Source organism: Miscanthus floridulus, chromosome 3 (assembly GCF_019320115.1).
Source record: "Miscanthus floridulus cultivar M001 chromosome 3, ASM1932011v1, whole genome shotgun sequence".
Taxonomy (NCBI): domain Eukaryota; kingdom Viridiplantae; phylum Streptophyta; class Magnoliopsida; order Poales; family Poaceae; genus Miscanthus; species Miscanthus floridulus.
In genome coordinates, this window is record NC_089582.1 from 42,809,759 (window position 1) to 42,827,407 (window position 17,649).

The window sequence follows — 17,649 nt, forward strand, 5'->3', positions numbered from 1 at the left end:
GCCCTAGCAGCCTTTGCCTATCCCGCCTAGAAGCGAACAAGGTCATCTCAACCTTCTCGTTCGATCTTAACTTCTAGTCGAGCCCATAGAATCCCCATTGAGGGGGAATCTATTGGAAGATGGGTTAAGGAGCAACAGAATGCCACATGAGGGTTTTGCCAACTCCGTCACAAGCAACAGAACCAGACTCCATTTGAACATACCCATTAGCGAGCTCACCGAGTGCGTCACTCAAGCCATCGAGGCCAGTAAAGGTAACTCAACCCCTCCGGCTATGGAAACCATGGATGGGGCGACAGTCATAAAAATGAGCCGACCCTCGACTGAATCCCCATTACGCATGGGGGCTCAGGGAAGGTTGGACTTGTGAGGAGACTGAACACATGGTCACAGAATGACAACTAAGATCCTAGGGAGGGGGTATGTGTGAATACAAGAGAAGCTTTCTCCTACTAAGTTTCGCTATCCTCTCCTCAATTTTTAGTGACATCCAACCCCAGCAACGGCAAAGGGTCGGATCTCACTCGGGGGCTGATGAAGGTATAAGTACACCTTTTCTAAAACAGTTGCCATGTGAGACCTCTTCCTCACGCTAAGCCTAGCGGCAAGGTTTGTGGAAACGAACAACTGAGCATCCCTGGTCAGACAGCAAAAAGCCTATGCCTCGGTGGCTACGGTGTCTTTGCTCACCAGCATGATCAAAGTTCCGCTCTTACACCTTAGGCCCTACGGTCTTAACGAATGGAAGGGTCAGAATGCATGAGCCCCTTTTTTCGCATACAAAAAGGGAAGAAAACAAGTTCAATCAAACAAAACGAAGTTACAAAATTGTTTTTATGATACATAAAGGTCGGCACTTGTCCATAGATTACAATAATGTTCATCCGACCTATTTGACTAGCTAGCCCCTCGGGGGGAGAACTATGTCTTCAACTCTATCCGCCAGATCCCACGCAAGAGGAGCCACCGCCGTCTCTATCTCGTCTAGCTCGGAGGCTTCATAGCCAGGTGCGAAATAGAGGCTCATTGTCTCCAAGTCAATGTTGTCCACGTAATGCGAACGAGCAATCACAAAGGCTTGGGCGACCCCAGCACGAAGAGCATCCCTATCGAGCTAGCACACCCGTGTCAGGATATCAATGGCACAGGCCGCAAGCGAGCTGGTCCCCTCTGACCGCACCACCTCCAAGTCATCACAGACCACTTCAAGGCAGCGCTCGGGAGATTGAGCTCATTGCACTCCGCCTAAAGGTTCCTCCTCACCTCAGTGAGCTCCATAGCCAGCCCAGCAGAGATGCCCTTGGCCTCTAGCCTCTAGGTTGTCGCGGTTCTGAGCTCGGCCTAGAGGGAGCCGATCCTCTGCTGCGCCTTGTCGCGCTCTCGGATGGCCTAGTCACGCTCCTCGTAGGCCATGCTATGCTCCGAGTGGGGCCTCCCCGCGGTCTAGAGTAGCTCGTATCGCTCCTTACACAGCCAGGCAACCGCCTTAGCATCCTGACTCACCCTCCACACTAGGGCTGCAAACTTCTCTTCGGCAACTAGCTTCAGCTCCCGCTCCTTCTCAGCCTTAGCTAGGAGGTCAAGGATCTGCTGGAGGGTCTCAGTGTCCCTTTGGAGCAATTGGTCCTGCTCCCTCCTGACTCTGGTGGCCTCCTCCTCATCTCGCTGCACCCTCGCCGATAGGGCCTCGAACGCTTTCTTGGTCTCCTCCTCATGTCGATGGGCCTCAGCCTCCCGCAGTCGGAGATTGTCCGCCTCCTCAGCTAGGGGAGTCAGCTCAGTCACCCTCTATTGGGCAGTAGCAAGCTAAGCGGCCACATCCCCACATAGCTGGGCCTCTTTGACGAGGCGGTCCCAGTTCTCCTTCTGCTTGCGAAGGAATTAGGATTTCTCTCGGCTGCGAGAGATAAGGGACTAAAAAAGATGACGGTCAGAACACAAAAATACATGAAGAAAAAGGAGGGCAAGAGGCAAGATTGAGTGAAAACCCGGCCAGTGGCAATGATGACTTCGCACAGGGTGCCCCTAGCATGGTCCAAGGCTTTTATCGCAGCCACAATCCCCTCATCAAGACTCTCCTGCTCCATGCTCTTAGTAGCATCATTGAGGGCAAAGAGTGTCGACGTTGGGTCTTGTGGGTTCATCCACCGGAGCAGGGGCTCGCCCTGTGAGGGCAAATGGCTGCCCCCCGATGTCATGGCCAGGGATGATTCCCCGCCGATCCACTCCCCCACCGCCGCAATGTCCAAGGACCCCTCGGCCGCGTCCCCCTCCGTCCGGCCCACATTGGCCGCCGTCACTTGGGCCACCGACGGCACGGATTGTGCCACTTCCTCAGGCACCGCCACGGCTACATCTAGCTATGCCTGGCTTGTCGCGGTCGCTGCCACCTCCACCTGCATCGGCGGGCCTCGATCGACGGCGTCGTGCCCACCGCAGTTGGCGCCACAAGCGCGAGCGGCAGCTCCGTCCGCTCCGACATTGGCAATGAAATTGCCTCCATCGCTGGTTGCTCGGTGACCTTCGAGGGTGCTTCCTCAGCCTCGATGCTCGCTTGTCCCACCGAGGGCATGGGTGCCCCCACGAGCAGCGCCTCATCGGCTGGCGACGCAGTCACACCGGCACCGCTCCTGCCCAAGACGGGTGCGACGTCGGCCGACGACCGCCGCCTCGCCTGAAGGCCGATGGTCTTCTTGGGCGCCAGCACCAAAAAGTTGCCCCGTCTCAAGATGGTGCAAGACACAAAATCAAGAGGGGCAGCCGCATTGTCCCATGAAGGCTCCATCGCCTCCTTGATGCGTTGTGCGACTTCAGAGGGGGAGAGCGCTTGAAAGGTCCTAATGGCTAGAGGGGGGGGGTGAATAGCCTAATAAAATTTCTACAACAACACTTAACAAAGTGGTTAGACAATTATGAGGCGAAGCGAGTGTTGCGCTAGCCTACTTAAAATGCAAGCCACCTACCACAATTCTAGTTTAGATAGTGTCTATTCACACAATAGCAAAGACACTATTCTATGTTAGTGTGCTCTCAAAGACTAACTAAAGAGCCACACCAACCAAGCAAGCAAGCTCTCACAACTAGCTACACTAAAGAGCTTGTCAACTAGTTTGCGGTAAAGTAAAGAGAGTGATTAGGATAGTTATACCGCCGTGTAGATGAAGTACCAATCAATCACAAAGATGAATAACAATGGAGACCAATCACCTCGGAATCAAAGGATGAACACAATGATTTTTACCGAGGTTCACTTGCTTGCCGGCAAGCTAGTCCTCGTTGTGGCGATTCACTCACTTGGAGGTTCACGCACTAATTGGCTTCACACGCCAAACCCTCAATAGGGTGCCGCACAACCAACACAAGATGAGGATCACACAAGCCACGAGCAATTCACTAAAGTACCTTTTGGCTCTCCGCCGGGGACAAGGTCAAGAACCCCTCACAATCACCATGATCAGAGCCGGAGACAATCACCACCTTCGCTCGACGATCCTCGCTGCTCCAAGCCGTCTAGGTGGCGGCAACCACCAAGAGTAACAAGCAAAATCCGCAGCGAAACATGATCACTAAGTGCCTCTAGATGCAATCACTCAAGCAATCCACTTGGATCACTCCCAATCTCACTATGATGATGAATCAATGATGTAGATGAGTGGGAGTTCTTTGGCTAGGCTCACAAGGTTGCTATGTCAATGAAAATGTGCAAGGGTTGTCCCTTGAGCCGGCCATGGGGCTATAAATAGAGCCCCAATCAAATAGAGCCGTTATACCCCTTCACTGGGCAAAACGCGCTCTGACCGGACGCTCCAGTCATACTGACCAGACGCTGGCCCTCAGCGTCCGGTCGCCCGATGGATGCCACGTGTCATCCCCTTCAAACGCTGTTCGTCAGATTCCAACGGCTATGAAGCTGACCGGACGCTCCGGTCAAAACTGACCGAACGCTGAAGCCCCAGCATCCGGTCGTTTCCAGTAAGCTCCCCGAGGCATGTTTTTTCGACCAGACGCGTCCGGTCCACCTTGACCGGACGTAGACCAGCGTCCGGTGCTCAAATCTACCCACTGTGCCGTCTGACAGCTCGACCGGACACAGCCTTTCAGCGTCCGGTCGCTGAGTGACCCAGCGTCCGGTCAGTAGACCGACGCCAGCATCATTTTGACCAACTCCATTTCAACTCTAACTTCTTCACCCTTGCTCAAATGTGCCAACCACCAAGAATTTTGCATCCGGCGCAATAGAAAATAGACATTTCATTTTTCCAAAAGAGAGGGACCCAAACCCATCTCAACCCTGCAAACACCTTGTGCACATGTGTTAGCATATTTTCACCAATATTTTCAAGGGTGTTAGCACTCCACTAGATCCTAAATGCATATGCAATGAGTTAGAGCATCTAGTGGCACTTTGATAACCGCATTCCGATACGAGTTTCACCCCTCTTAATAGTACGGCTATCAAACCTAAATGTGATCACACTCTCTAAGTGTCTTGATCACTAAAACAAAATAGCTCCTATGGTTTATACCTTTGCCTTGAGCTTTTTGTTTTTCTCTTTCTTCATTTCAAGTTTAAGCCCTTGATCATCGCCATGCCATCACCATTGTCATGCTATGATCTTCATTAGCTTCTTCTACTTGAAGTGTGCTACCTATGTCATGATCACTTGATAAACTAGGTTAGCACTTAGGGTTTCATCAATTCACCAAAACCAAACTAGAGCTTTCAGCGCCTCCTCAGCAAGCGTCGTCTCGTTGAATGACGCCCTAGGCGCCATCGTGTACAGGGGAAGCGCGCGCCTCATCAGTGGAGCCACCCTTCTCGCATGGTAGGCGCTGATGATTCCTAACCCCTTTAGCCCCTTCTCCTTCAGGAAGTGGATGGCGGTGATATGGGCCTGGATCCTCTTCTTGTCCTTCTCTGGGACACCCCACTTCCTCTAAGAATCTAGGGCCTCTTCGATTAAGCGCATGGTAAACTCCAGCAAGGGGGCGGCATCATTGTTCTTGAGATAAAACCAATGCGAATGCCACCCCTTGTTGGAGGTCGACAGCCGCATTGCCGGGTAGTCACCGACCTGGTTATTCCGAAGCTGGATGCTGGTGCATCCCATCGGCATATTCAGCTCCTACCTCTTCTCCCTCTTCTTTTGGAGGGTGACAACAAAGAAGTGCCGCCATAGATCAAAGTGGGGGCTGATCCCTAGGAATCCCTCACACAGGGCGACGAACGTCGCCATGTGTTGGATCCCATTTGGGTTGAGGTGATGCAGCTCTATCTTGTAATAGAACAGTAATCCTCAAAGGAATCTGTGGGTGGGGGTGGCAAGCCCGCGCTCATGGAAGCATGCGAATAAGATGACGTAGCCATCAGGCGGTGATGACATGGCCTCCTTGTCGAGTAGCCACCACTCCTCTGTGGATAAGGCCCTCCAAGAGCTAGAGGGTGATTTCAGAGTGGCACCACGGCTCCATTAGAAGATGGGGTGGGTGGATGCGAACTTGACGACGGCTGAGACACGGATGCAGGGAGCTTAGGCGATTGGCGGCGAAGGTGGAAGATGCGAAGGCAATGAGGCAAAGTATGAAACCCTGGGGGCAAACCTTTTGGTTTTATAGGGGCGACGGATGCAAGGAAACCAACTGTCCACCTAGATCTCCATGCCCCCCACGATCTGCCACAATGTCATGCCATGGGATACGCGCACGCAATACCTATCCTTTCCTTCAGGAAACTCGCCGGACGTTTCACCTCCCTGGGCGGACCAGGACTCGTTACGAGTAAGAGGAATATGGATCAAAAGTGCATCTATGGCCCATCTAGGCCTAGGAGTCCGACAGTTGGCCCATCAACGGGTCCAACAGCCGCTCCAAACACCCATACGACAAAGGGTGGAAAGCGCTAGGCCCCGTGACTGGCCAGCGCCTAGGCGCACGAGCGCCACGGGCATCTCGGCCCATGATTGAGTCTCAGCCAGGCTTACCCTGACTGGATCCCCATGAATGGGATACCAGGACCCCAATCAAATTATCCAGCTAAACAACCATCAAAACTCACGACCACATCCGCGAAGGGTCCGACCTTGGCAAAAAGGGAATCGCCATCCCCAGGGCACACCGTGGGCGACAAGAGAAAGCCAAGGCTCATAGAGTCCTCCCTTTCGAAAAAACCTCTGAAGGAGTATTCTACTCCTCCGCAGGCTCGGGGGCAACACCCACTGGGTGCGCCCACGCGCACCCGCTGGCAAGTAGAAAAAGCTCCAAAGGAGTATTCTACTCCTTCGTAGGCTCGGGGGCTACACCCACCGGGTGCGCTCGGGCACATCCAATGGCAAGTCAAAAGATCCCTCAGACAATTCTACTCGAATCGCCCGAGGGCTTGGAGGCTACTGTCGGGGACCAATACTAAGGTACCCAAAGAAGAGGAGTTAATACCCATCAACGCTAAATTCATCGAAGCGATCAAGAACATGACTATATTTCCCAGTAGGCCCTGCCTCATCCAAGCCACCAAGGCCGTAGGCTCTGTTTCGTCCAACCCCCAAGGGTTGGGAATGCCTCAGGCTGACACCTAAGGGATGGCTCCGCCTCGCCCGACGTCTGAGAGCTAGCTCCACCTCGCCCGACCCCCGTGGGTTGGCTCCGCCTCGCCCGACATCTGAAGGATGGCTTCGCCTCGCCCGACGTTTGAGGACTAGCTCCACCTCGCCCGATGTCTGAGGGCTGTCTTTGGCTTGCCCGACATCTAAGGGCTGGCTCCACCTCGCTCGACCCTCGAGTGTTGGCTCCACCTCGCCCGACGTCTGAGGACTGGCTCTGCCTCGCCTGATGTCTGAGGGCTGGTTCTGCCTCACCCGACCCCCAAGGGTTGGCTCTGCCTCGCCCGACGTCTGAAGGTTGGCTCCGCTTCGCCTGACATCTGAGGACTGGCTCCACCTCACCCGACGTCTGAGGGCTGGCTCTGCCTCTCCCAACATCTACGCGCGACTCCTTCCTAACGACACGCGTAGATAAGGCAGGGCACTCAAGTCAACTGCAATACCGAGGACCATACCCTGCACGCCTATAGGAAAGTACCATCAGGATATGACAAGAAGGGCGCTTTGAGACCTTCTAGGCATGTTAGAGCCCAAACAGTGTTGTAGGCGCCGACATTTGTCTTACAGTGTTGCAGGCGCCACCATTTGCCCTCGGGAGCAGATCCTGACAGAAGCTCACGACAACCACTACGATCCATGAGGAAACTCGCATCACCTACAGTAATGGACGTGTGGTCACTACGCCGTCTGCTCCCTGTATGGCCGTGGATCAGCATCCTGGTCCGCCGCATAGCCCGCCGGGAGGGATGGGACGTCACAACTTGCTGACAATGTCAGGATATGACATCATTAGCGGACAGACACCCAGCGTGGTCCTATCAGGATCAGTGGACCTATACCCAACTTGAGGCTATCCCTGGCACCGCCTACCATGTCATTGGGGCCCGCACAGAGGAAAAGGAAGACCCAGCATCTTTGAAGGACCTCCTTTGCCTCTGGTTTTTCTTCTTTCTCCCATCTGTAACCACTGCTCTTCCTTGGCCTATAAAAGGGAAGGCAGGGAACCCCACTAAAGGGATCGATTCAACACATCACGCATCACCTCACACATAGCTAAGAAGTGACCAAGCTCCCAGCACCCATTCGACCTTTCCATCAGAGACTTAGGACATGTCCCTCTCTCGCCCATTTGTAACCCCTACTATGAACTTTTCAGTGTTAATAACACGAGCAGCAGCCATGAACTGAACGTAGGGACATTCTGCCCGAACCAGTATAAACCTTGTGTCTTTTAGCATACCATCCGGGCCAGACGCACAATAACATAAATTTACTCATTGGTGACCATAGGCTGGTCCACCATGGACCGAGCGCACATTGCAGCCGTGTGCACGTCACATGGTACACCAAGTGCACTCGCGTTCGAAAAAGGCAGAGAGCTCTCCGCTCCTCGGCCCTCAAGTGTTCGACGCGCGGTTCTAGAGGGCTCACCAGTGATGTGGTCGCTCGGCGGGGGCGGGGTCTCTCCTTGCTAGTTGCTTGATCCAAAGTGAGTTTGAGATAGATCTAGTGCATTTGCTTAGTTGATTCTCATGGCATTAGTTCATCGTTTGGTCTACGGGTTTCTTGTTACTCTTGGTGGTTGCCGCCACCTTGACGGTTTGAAGCAACGAGGAATTCAAGCACCATGTTGGTGATTGTTCAGTGGCTTGAATTGGTTAATTTGTGAGGGGTCTTGTGCTCTCACCCCGCGGAAGATCATGATGGGCAACTCTAGTGGAATGCTTGTGGCTAGTTGGAGTGCTCTTTTGTTGGTTGATTCTTGTGGAACCCAAGTTGTAGATCAAGCTTAAGAGGCTTGTTAGCGCGTGAATCACTTACCTAGAGACTCGCCACATTGGGGATTAAGTTGCTGCAAGCAACCGAACCTTAGATGAAAAATTAATTGTCATCTCTCTTGTCTGGATTGTTTGTGTTGCTCTTCTAGTTTAGCTCACTAGTGTAGTTTCTTTAGTTGCTAGCTTTTGTGTGGTTGAGTGCTTTAGTAGTAAAACCAACTTGCTACTGGAATTGTCTAGGATACTTGCGTTTGGGTGCAATAGAGCTTGACAAAGTAGTTGCTATTAGGATCTCTTATTGTAATAACTACTTTGATCTAGTGTTTGTGCAATTGTAGAAAATTTTTATAGATTATTCACCCCATTCTGGCCATCTAGCTAGATCCTTTCAGCTTTCCATTTTGTCGTTGATAATTCGATGACCCATTGTCAGAGACTTCAGTCATGGACAACACTTTTACTTATTTATCCTATTTTTTACAAATTAAAAATTAAATAAACATACATCTATTACCTCCTAAGAAGTAACAGATGATTCTAATCATCTGATCTATTTAAATGGATGGCTCCCAGTAATTTGGTAGTACCACAGTAAAGCCTGTGACTACGTATCAATGCAAAGAAGAAGCAAACATCTATATCACATACTCACATCTATAATAAGATATTAAATGTCATGAGAACAGTTTAAGCAAGCCTAGGAATGCCTCTATATTTATAAATCAGGCACACATTTAAGCTGTTAAATTCTCATCGGCAACTCCATTGCTGCAACCTGGATGTACATGATCGATCAATTCGGTATGAGCTTGAAGTGTGGCTTGTCCATGGACGGGGAAGGGTCATAGCTGCTGTAATCGTTCGTCTTGACCTTGAGCATCCGAGCTTGCACCAATGGCACTAGTGCTTCCTTCTGTTCAGTTCGTGCTGCCTACATATTGATTTTCACATACAAGTGAGCAAAACGGGTAGATAATTTTTGCCTGAAAAAGCTAGATATATATGAAGCCCATATAGAACTCAGGGAGATGAAAGGAGCGTTTTGGAAAGCCTGTCAGTTTAGTTTTCCTGCTATGTACCTCTCCTTGTTGACGTAGGGCATCTTGATCCATCAAGAAACTGTAGTGTCTCCCTGAAAGAAGAAACCATCACACCAGTGAAAACCATGAAGAGTCAAACGTATTTCCTCCAAAAAAAAAAGATAATCACACATTCACACCTCCGATCCTACACATAACTGGAATCTATTATTTAGTTCCTTCACCAGATATGCATGCTTTCCAAGATCTACTTATCTTGTATCTTGTTGAAACTTAATATAAACTAGGCCGGACCAGCTGGATGGAGCTTGTTTTAGAGCGAGGTAAAACAGGACATTGAGTACTCAATAACCATATCTTTACGGATTCAAGGCTTGAATCATGGAAAACAAACTCAAGGACCTCTAGGAAGAAGAAAGAACTACTCGCACAAACCAGCAAATGAAGTCGAGAACAAGGCGAAGGTGATGAAAGCAAAGAGGTGGCCAGATCTCCATGGGCATGGCAGCGTCCCCATTTCTGAAATCATGCACTGGATATACTCTGGTAACACGCTCAAAACATGAACCTGAAGCGAGGTGAAGTGAAGCAGGCCTTATTTTTGCCCCACCTTTCTTTGGCCACGGCAGCCTAATATATAACCAGTCAGCTGGGCAATCTCTAGTCTGCAACAGATGCTAATCCCACTTCCTCTTAACAAGTTCCAAGGGAAAAGGGATTTGAGAATTTTCTGTGGGCAGAGTGTCAGGCTGTCACATGCTTTCTGCTGCATGGAATTTTAAGGATGGGGTAATCATGGTTGGTCTATGCTTGCTTACTACTTTTTAAATATCTGTATAGTACTCCCTCCATTCCCAATTATATGACGTTTTGGCTTTTCTAGATACGTATACTTAGATATATACATTATGGCTAGATATATGGTAAAAGCAATGTATCTAGAAAAGTCAAACCGTCTTATAATTTGGAACCGAGGGAGTACTTGACAATTGGAACTGGACAAATGTCTTCTATCAGTTACAGTAATAATTTCTTTTATACTGCTTCTCCAGTACATCAGCACATGTTTTTTTAGGAATGGCTATTGTAGTTTGATGATGTGATTTCTGCCTGTTGTTGCTGGCATGCGCAATTCAAAGCTGGTTGTATGTGTTCTTTCTTTCGGTAATTTTTTTTATTTTGAATTTAAGAGATTATTCTACATGCTGAGGAATATGATTACCAGTGTTAGCTAGCGTTGCGTTTCAAACTAGTGGGACAAAAAATAGTAGGTCGATAGGACACCAGGATCTTCAGTATCTGCATGAAGAAATTTGATTCCTTCACCCTTTTCTTGTGTAACTAATTTATCGTCACCGGTAAACCTAGAATAATTAATCCTCTCAAAAGCATAGTAGGTTGTTAAAAGAGGCAAGTTGGCTGAAATGAGAAACAGCTGCACAGTGCGTCACATTGTTCAGTATACACATTGGGATAGACATGAAACAGTGGTCACGCTGGCTCTCGTTTTTGCCACCACCGTATAGTTAGTGTTCACACGTTCCATCATCATGTCATGGGGAACACCTCAAAGGTAGAGCAGTGGCATGGAGATAGATCAAAGGGGAAAGGCCTGCCACTGCCAGCCTAAAAGAATTGCCACCGACGATTTAGCGACCGGCCGCTTCTCATTGCTTTTGTAGATATGCACGATTTTTGCCCAATGGAAGCACTATGTTGCGGAATCAGGCAGACGGAATACTGCAGGGGAAAGACACAATGCAAAGTGGCCTTGATGATACCCTGATAGAATGTGACCATCACCATGAACAACGATGCAAAGCATATTGTCACAAGAGGGGCAGTAGTGGAGGATAAAGCAGGAGCTCCACTACGGGGTGAGTGCTCTGAACAGTGACATTGTGATAACATGATCCGCACTATCAGAAATATAGAACTTAGGAAAGGTCTAGTAATTTTGGTGGTCGAACGAAAACATAACTATTATAATAAATAATGTTTGCTAGTATACAAGATACACTAGCTAGTCCTAAGGATAGAAAGATGGACTTGACCTTGGATATGGTGAAGTTCAAGCAATTAACATCTCAAAAAAAGATCAAAGAATAGTGTTCAAGGCCCTAGAAGACAAGCAAGAAGCTCAAGACATCAAGAAAGCAAAGCTTGGACAATAGGATGCAAAGAAACAACACTCGGATAATAACAGTGGAGCTTTCCAATATGCACTAGCACCAAAGCTTTTCTATTGTGACGAGTCCGAGGTAGAGTAAGCAACAGTGCACGGTGTGCTTTCCATATGGGCACCAGAGTTTAGCACCGGAAATTCAGTACTGAGACCTTGCACAAGCACGGTGGAGAAAATAAGAGCACCAGCATTCTCCAGAAGGCACGGAGAATGCACTAGAGATTGAAGGTGGAGTCCAGAAAGATTCTAGTCCTCTAGACAACGCCTAGATTTATTTGGTGCGGCACTAAGAATCCACCGGATGAAAAGGCTTCCAATGGTCGGCAATGGGGGTGGCAGAGGCACCAAATTTCTCCAGTGTGGTCACGGGAACAATCCGTTGCTCATTGCAAATGCAGCCTAAAGGATCCAACAGCTAGTTGAGTTGGCTGGGGCTATATATATCCCCACACCCGGCTGTTTTGGAGTGTGTCGGAGTTTGAGAAAACTATAGGTGAGTTGAGACTTATACATTTGTGCTCTATCCACCATATGCGCTTAAGAGAAGATTAGGTGGTTAGATAAAGTACTTGGATTAGTGTTTAGGCTAGTTAGAGGTTGCATTAGCACATGAGGTTGTGGCTGTGTTGCCTTCGGCGCTAGGGGTAAAATGGTAATTTTGTGTACAACACCGTTAGATCCTCAAACTAACGGAAGGGCCAAGAAAGCAAACGAATTTCGTTTTGGGGGCAAATAGAGAAGTTCAAACAAAAAAAAAGGCCGAGAAAGGAAACACAACTTTTTTTAGGGCTAAGGAACTAATTTCTCCTTACCAAAAGTCTGATTTCTATGGTGTTTGTTTTTTTAAATAGAAATTTACTGTTTGAAATAATGTTATTGTTGTATAGTTTTTTAGTTGGTGACTAATTCTGTAAATTTGTAAATGGAGAATTTTATGTTTTTTTTTCTAGGGGAATGAAAATTTTATAAGTAGAAATATTGTTGGCCCGCTTTCTTGTGCTCTTCGGCCCAGTTTGCATCTATTTGCTCACTGCGTTGGCCTACTAGCTTTGAGCCTATCGATGCAGTCCGCCCTAAACTTCACCTGGTTGGTGGGCTGGTTTAATATTGAGTGTTTGAATAATTGACCAAAAAATACAAATACAAAATCATTGCAAATCTAAAGTTACATGTCTAAAATAATTCCACCGTTTCACTAATTCGTGGTCAATGTTCAAATATTGCAATGTCTAGTGCATATATAAGTAGAGAGAGATAAAACTTATTACAAAATAGAATTGAACGCTTAAAAAGTATAGAATAATTGAATAGCACTATGGGAACAATTAGGGGTGAAAACAAATCGGATACGGAAGGATATCACTGATATTACATTTGTTTTCATATTTCTGTCCGAATTCAGATTCGAATACGGATAGTGTCAACTATGCCGGATAGGATACGATTTAATATCGACATCATAAATATACGATTTGAGTATTCGGATACGGATACGGTATCGGATGTTGAATATCCGGACTTGGATACAGACATATCTCAACCCCTCTAAACGAATTCGGTCTCGAATACGGCCGAAAAATATCCGTACCATTTTCATCTCTAGGAACAATGAGGCTTTACTTACTAGAACAAACCGACAGTAAGCACGAAAATTCTTTAAAAAAACGACAAAACAATCATATTAGTTATGCGAACAACAAACGATATTATGAAACAATTTAAAATAAACAAAATAGACTATCAAACATGCAACACGGTCTAAAAAGTAAATCATGGAGGATTGAAAAATATACAAGAATATTGCATTGCATTAGAGGGGAAATTCATTGTTGGATAAGAAAATAGCAATAAACATGTAAAAAATGCTATAGGACAATCAATTTTCTGCCGGTATAATAAAATTGTGTTGCGAAACAATTTAAATCAACAGCAAAAATAATCCAAACAACTTATCACATCCATGAAAGAAAAAAAAATGAAAACTATACTACAAATACACAATACAAGGAAAAAATTAGAACTTAAGAAGATATTCAGTCTCATAGATCACTCTGGTCATAATAAAACAAAAAAGGAGAAGGAAGTCACCTTAACTCAACAAAGAAATAGCCCAGCAAAGCGAAATGGCCATGGAAAAAGAGAACAAATCCACCCATGAAGCGGTTTTGAAGTTCACCCATCTGCATGGGCCGCTATGAGAAAAATGACAATTTGCTCTTCTCAACAATGGGCTTCGCAGTATATAGCCCACAGCCCGGGTAACAGATATTGCTGAGGCACGCAAGACTTTGCAATGTGTGTACTTCAAGATCAATTGACAAAATCATCCGCTTCACCAGAGCTTATAGCCTTTGTGAAATGTTTAATTTGCTTGAAACCAAGCAGCCAAACTCACATACGTGAAGCAGATGAATGGTCGACAACTGTGCAAGTTTAGAAAGTTCTGCAGGCTGAAGAGTTGGTGACATCGAAACAGGACAGTTTCTGCTGTTAAAGATTAGCCCACTGTCTGGACTGAAACCGGATGTCGTGTGCACAAATTTCTCCACACAGTGCCCTATCCTAAACTCTATTGACTGTAGCGTTGTAGAAAGAGATACCACTAAATGTCAAAAATATCCTGCTACATCGTTCTCAGCTGAGCAACCATACCTCAGTGAAGTCAGAGGACGACTCCAAATTTACTAGTTCAAACATGCCATTGCTACTTATCCTTTGGCTTTCATGTCCCAACAACCAAACTGAGAAACAATATGGCCATGGCAATGGGGCTCTTCACCTTGCTACCGCCACTCGTTGCCGTCCTGATGATCCCCACTGTGAGCGCCGGTGATGAGGCGGCGCTGCTAACTTTCAAAGCACAAGTAGTCATCGATGGCAGTTCTGGTACGCTGGCCTCATGGAACAGCAGCACCAGCTTCTGCAGCTGGGAGGGCGTGACATGCAGCCGTCGGAGGCCAACACAGGTGTCGGCGTTGAACTTGCAAGGCGGCGGTATCAAAGGAGCACTCCCCCCGGCAATAGGTAATCTGACTTACCTGCAGACGCTCAACCTGAGCGCCAATGAGCTATATGGTGAGATCCCAGCAAGCCTGGGCCATCTCCGGCGCCTGGAAACACTCGACCTTAGCAACAACTTATTCTCCGGGGAGTTCCCTGCTAATCTCAGCTCCTGCATCAGCATGACCATCATGGTGCTAGACGGCAACAAGCTTGGTGGTCACATTCCGGCCGAGCTCGGAGCAATGACTTCCCTGGAAGCAATATCGCTGAGCAACAACAGCTTTGCAGGACCCATACCGGTATCACTGGCCAATCTATCTCATCTGCAGTATCTCAGTCTCTCCGGCAACCAGCTCGATGGATCAATACCACCAGGACTCGGCAGCATTCAGAGCATGTGGCAACTCCATCTCTACAACAATAACCTCTCCGGTTTGCTTCCACTCTCTCTATACAACTTGTCTTCACTGATCAGCTTTCAGGTAGGGGGCAACATGTTGCATGGAAGCATTCCTACTGATATCGGCAACCGATTCCCCAGCATGCAGATTCTTAGCTTGTCAAGTAACCAATTCACCGGGATAATCCCTTCTTCAGTATCTAATCTCTCCCATCTCACGACCAAGGTTTTAAATCTCCGGCTATAGCTGCAGCTATAGTCGGAGATAGCTGCTGGACAAGAATATAGCTAAGCTATTTAACTTTTCGCGCTAACACATGGCACGCGCTAATAGCCGGCGAAATCTGGATTTAGCTGCTAAAAGAATCGTATTTTAGCTGCAGCTAAAATCTTGTCGGGCCAACTAAATGGGCCAGCGGCCCAGCTATGATCCCAATCCACCCCCAACGTAACCCTAGCCTCATTCGAGTCCAGTCTCCCACTCGCCTCTCCTCTTGTTTCTGAGAAGGACCAGGCGCGGCGGCAGCTGCCGGTCGCCAAGCGCGGCAGCGAACCAGATCTCCAAGCGGTGGAGTGAAGCACGACTGCACGGGCGGCGGCGACGGTGTGCAGCACTACTGCACGAGTGGTGGCGTCGATGTGCAGCATGAGCGACTCTCCTCTTCAGCTAGGCTGCTGCGCCGGATTCCCAAGCGGCGGCGGCGGCGGCGCTGTGTAGTACGAGCGCCCTCGGCAGTTTAGTGTGATCTATGTCTATCTCGTACTAGCAGCTTATGTAGTATGAATGTCCGATCATTCCCCAGCCCCAACCAGGAGCACCAACTCCATGACCGATCAATCTAGTAGCTTCCTTCTCTGATGATCTATGTAGTATGTACTCTGTGAATGATGTGTTTATCACTTACCAGCTTATGCACTCCAATATTCTGTGTTTTTTATCTGATTTTTGTAAAAAACAGCTAAATGTCATAGCTGAAGCTATCTCAGGCTATAGCCTCACTTAGCTGTTAAGAAGGACAACAGCTAAATGGTTTAGCCGGAGATTTAAAACCTTGCTCACGACACTCAACCGCGCGCAAAATAGATTGAGTGGGCATGTGCCTGCCACTTTGGGGGAGGGTGCGAGCTCTGCAAAATTTGCTCTTGACAGAAAACAAGCTTGAAGCAAATGATAAGGAGGGACGGGAATTCATCAATTCTCTATCAAACTGCAGCCAACTGCGGTGGTTGATACTCAGTGACAACTCTTTTGGAGGACACCTACCAGGTTCAGTTGTGAACCTCTCGGTGACCCTTCAAAAGCTATACTTGGATGACAATAGGATCTCTGGGAGTATCCCTGCAGACATCGGAAATCTTGTTGGTCTCAACATACTGCTGACTGTGAACAATTCTATGTCAGAAGTGATTCCGGACAGCATTGGGAAACTAGAAAACTTGGTAGACCTTGGCCTGTATGGTAATGCCTTGTCAGGTCTCATACCACCGTCTATAGGAAATCTCACAAAATTAACTAGGTTCCTTGCATTTTACAACAATCTGAGGCCGTTCGGCTGGGCTGGTTGCCGGCTGGCTGGCTGGTTCTGTCTCTCACGAAATCACTGTTCATGTCCTGCCAGTACAGTATTTTTCTCTCACAACAATCAGTCGGAACAGTATTTTTCAGTCCTGCCGAACAGGCCCTGGAAGGACCAATACAATAAAGTCTTGGGAAGCTGAAGAATCTATTTATTCTTGATCTCTCGACAAATTACTACCTTAATGGTTCTATACCCAAGGCAATTTTGAAGCTTCCTTCACTTTCATGGTACTTAGATTTATCATATAATTCTCTTTCAGGACCCCTTCCATCAGAAGTTGGTACCATGACTAACCTCAACGAGTTAATCTTGTCAGGAAACAAGTTGTCTGGCCAAATACCTATAGCATTGGAAACTGCATAGTTTTGGTCAAACTTTTACTGGATAATAACTCGTTTGAGGGTAGCATACCTCAATCTCTGAGCAACTTGAAAGGACTCAGTGTATTGAATCTGACCATGAACATGTGTCCTGGTAGGATCCCTGATGCATTGGTAGTATTAGAGCTCTACAACAGTTGTACCTAGCACAGAACATTGTCAGGGTCCATCCCAGAAGATTTGCAGAATTTGACATCGGTTGTCTATATTGGATTTATCTTTCAATAATTTGCAGGGTGAGGTGCCAGACAAAGGTGCTTTCAGAAACCTAAACTTACATATCAGTTGCTAGGAATAATCAGTTGTGCAGCAAAACACATCAACTTCACTTGGCAACTTGCTCTACAAGCCCATTAGAAAAGGACAAAAAGAAGAAATCAAGTCTCTTGTAATTTCTTTGCTAACATCTATAATAGTCTTATCATCAGTTTCAGTTATGGATACAGACATATCTCAACCCCTCTAAACGAATTCGGTCTCGAATACGGCCGAAAAATATCCGTACCATTTTCATCTCTAGGAACAATGAGGCTTTACTTACTAGAACAAACCGACAGTAAGCACGAAAATTCTTTAAAAAACGACAAAACAATCATATTAGTTATGCGAACAACAAACGATATTATGAAACAATTTAAAATAAACAAAATAGACTATCAAACATGCAACACGGTCTAAAAAGTAAAT

At 47.4% G+C, this 17,649-nt stretch overlaps 3 protein-coding genes across 3 annotated transcripts; 2 read left to right on the forward strand and 1 right to left on the reverse strand.

The window, feature by feature from the left end:
- Positions 1 to 8,829: 8,829 nt before the first annotated feature.
- LOC136545566 (protein CASPARIAN STRIP INTEGRITY FACTOR 1-like) lies at positions 8,830 to 10,100 on the reverse strand. Its single transcript, XM_066537573.1, has 3 exons — positions 9,850 to 10,100; positions 9,454 to 9,506; positions 8,830 to 9,305 (listed from the first exon to the last, which is right to left on the reverse strand). Exons 1-3 carry the CDS (start codon positions 9,941 to 9,943, stop codon positions 9,168 to 9,170), a joined length of 285 nt encoding a protein of 94 aa, XP_066393670.1. The 5' UTR covers positions 9,944 to 10,100; the 3' UTR covers positions 8,830 to 9,167.
- Positions 10,101 to 14,358: 4,258 nt separating this feature from the next.
- On the forward strand, positions 14,359 to 15,249 carry LOC136543623 (receptor kinase-like protein Xa21). The gene has a single exon (XM_066536010.1). It carries the CDS (start codon positions 14,359 to 14,361, stop codon positions 15,247 to 15,249), a length of 891 nt encoding a protein of 296 aa, XP_066392107.1.
- An 848-nt stretch (positions 15,250 to 16,097) lies between these two features.
- Positions 16,098 to 16,945, forward strand: LOC136543624 (receptor kinase-like protein Xa21). Its single transcript, XM_066536011.1, has 2 exons — positions 16,098 to 16,461; positions 16,842 to 16,945. The coding sequence occupies exons 1-2, from the start codon at positions 16,098 to 16,100 to the stop codon at positions 16,943 to 16,945; spliced, it is 468 nt and encodes a 155-aa protein (XP_066392108.1).
- Positions 16,946 to 17,649: the final 704 nt, after the last annotated feature.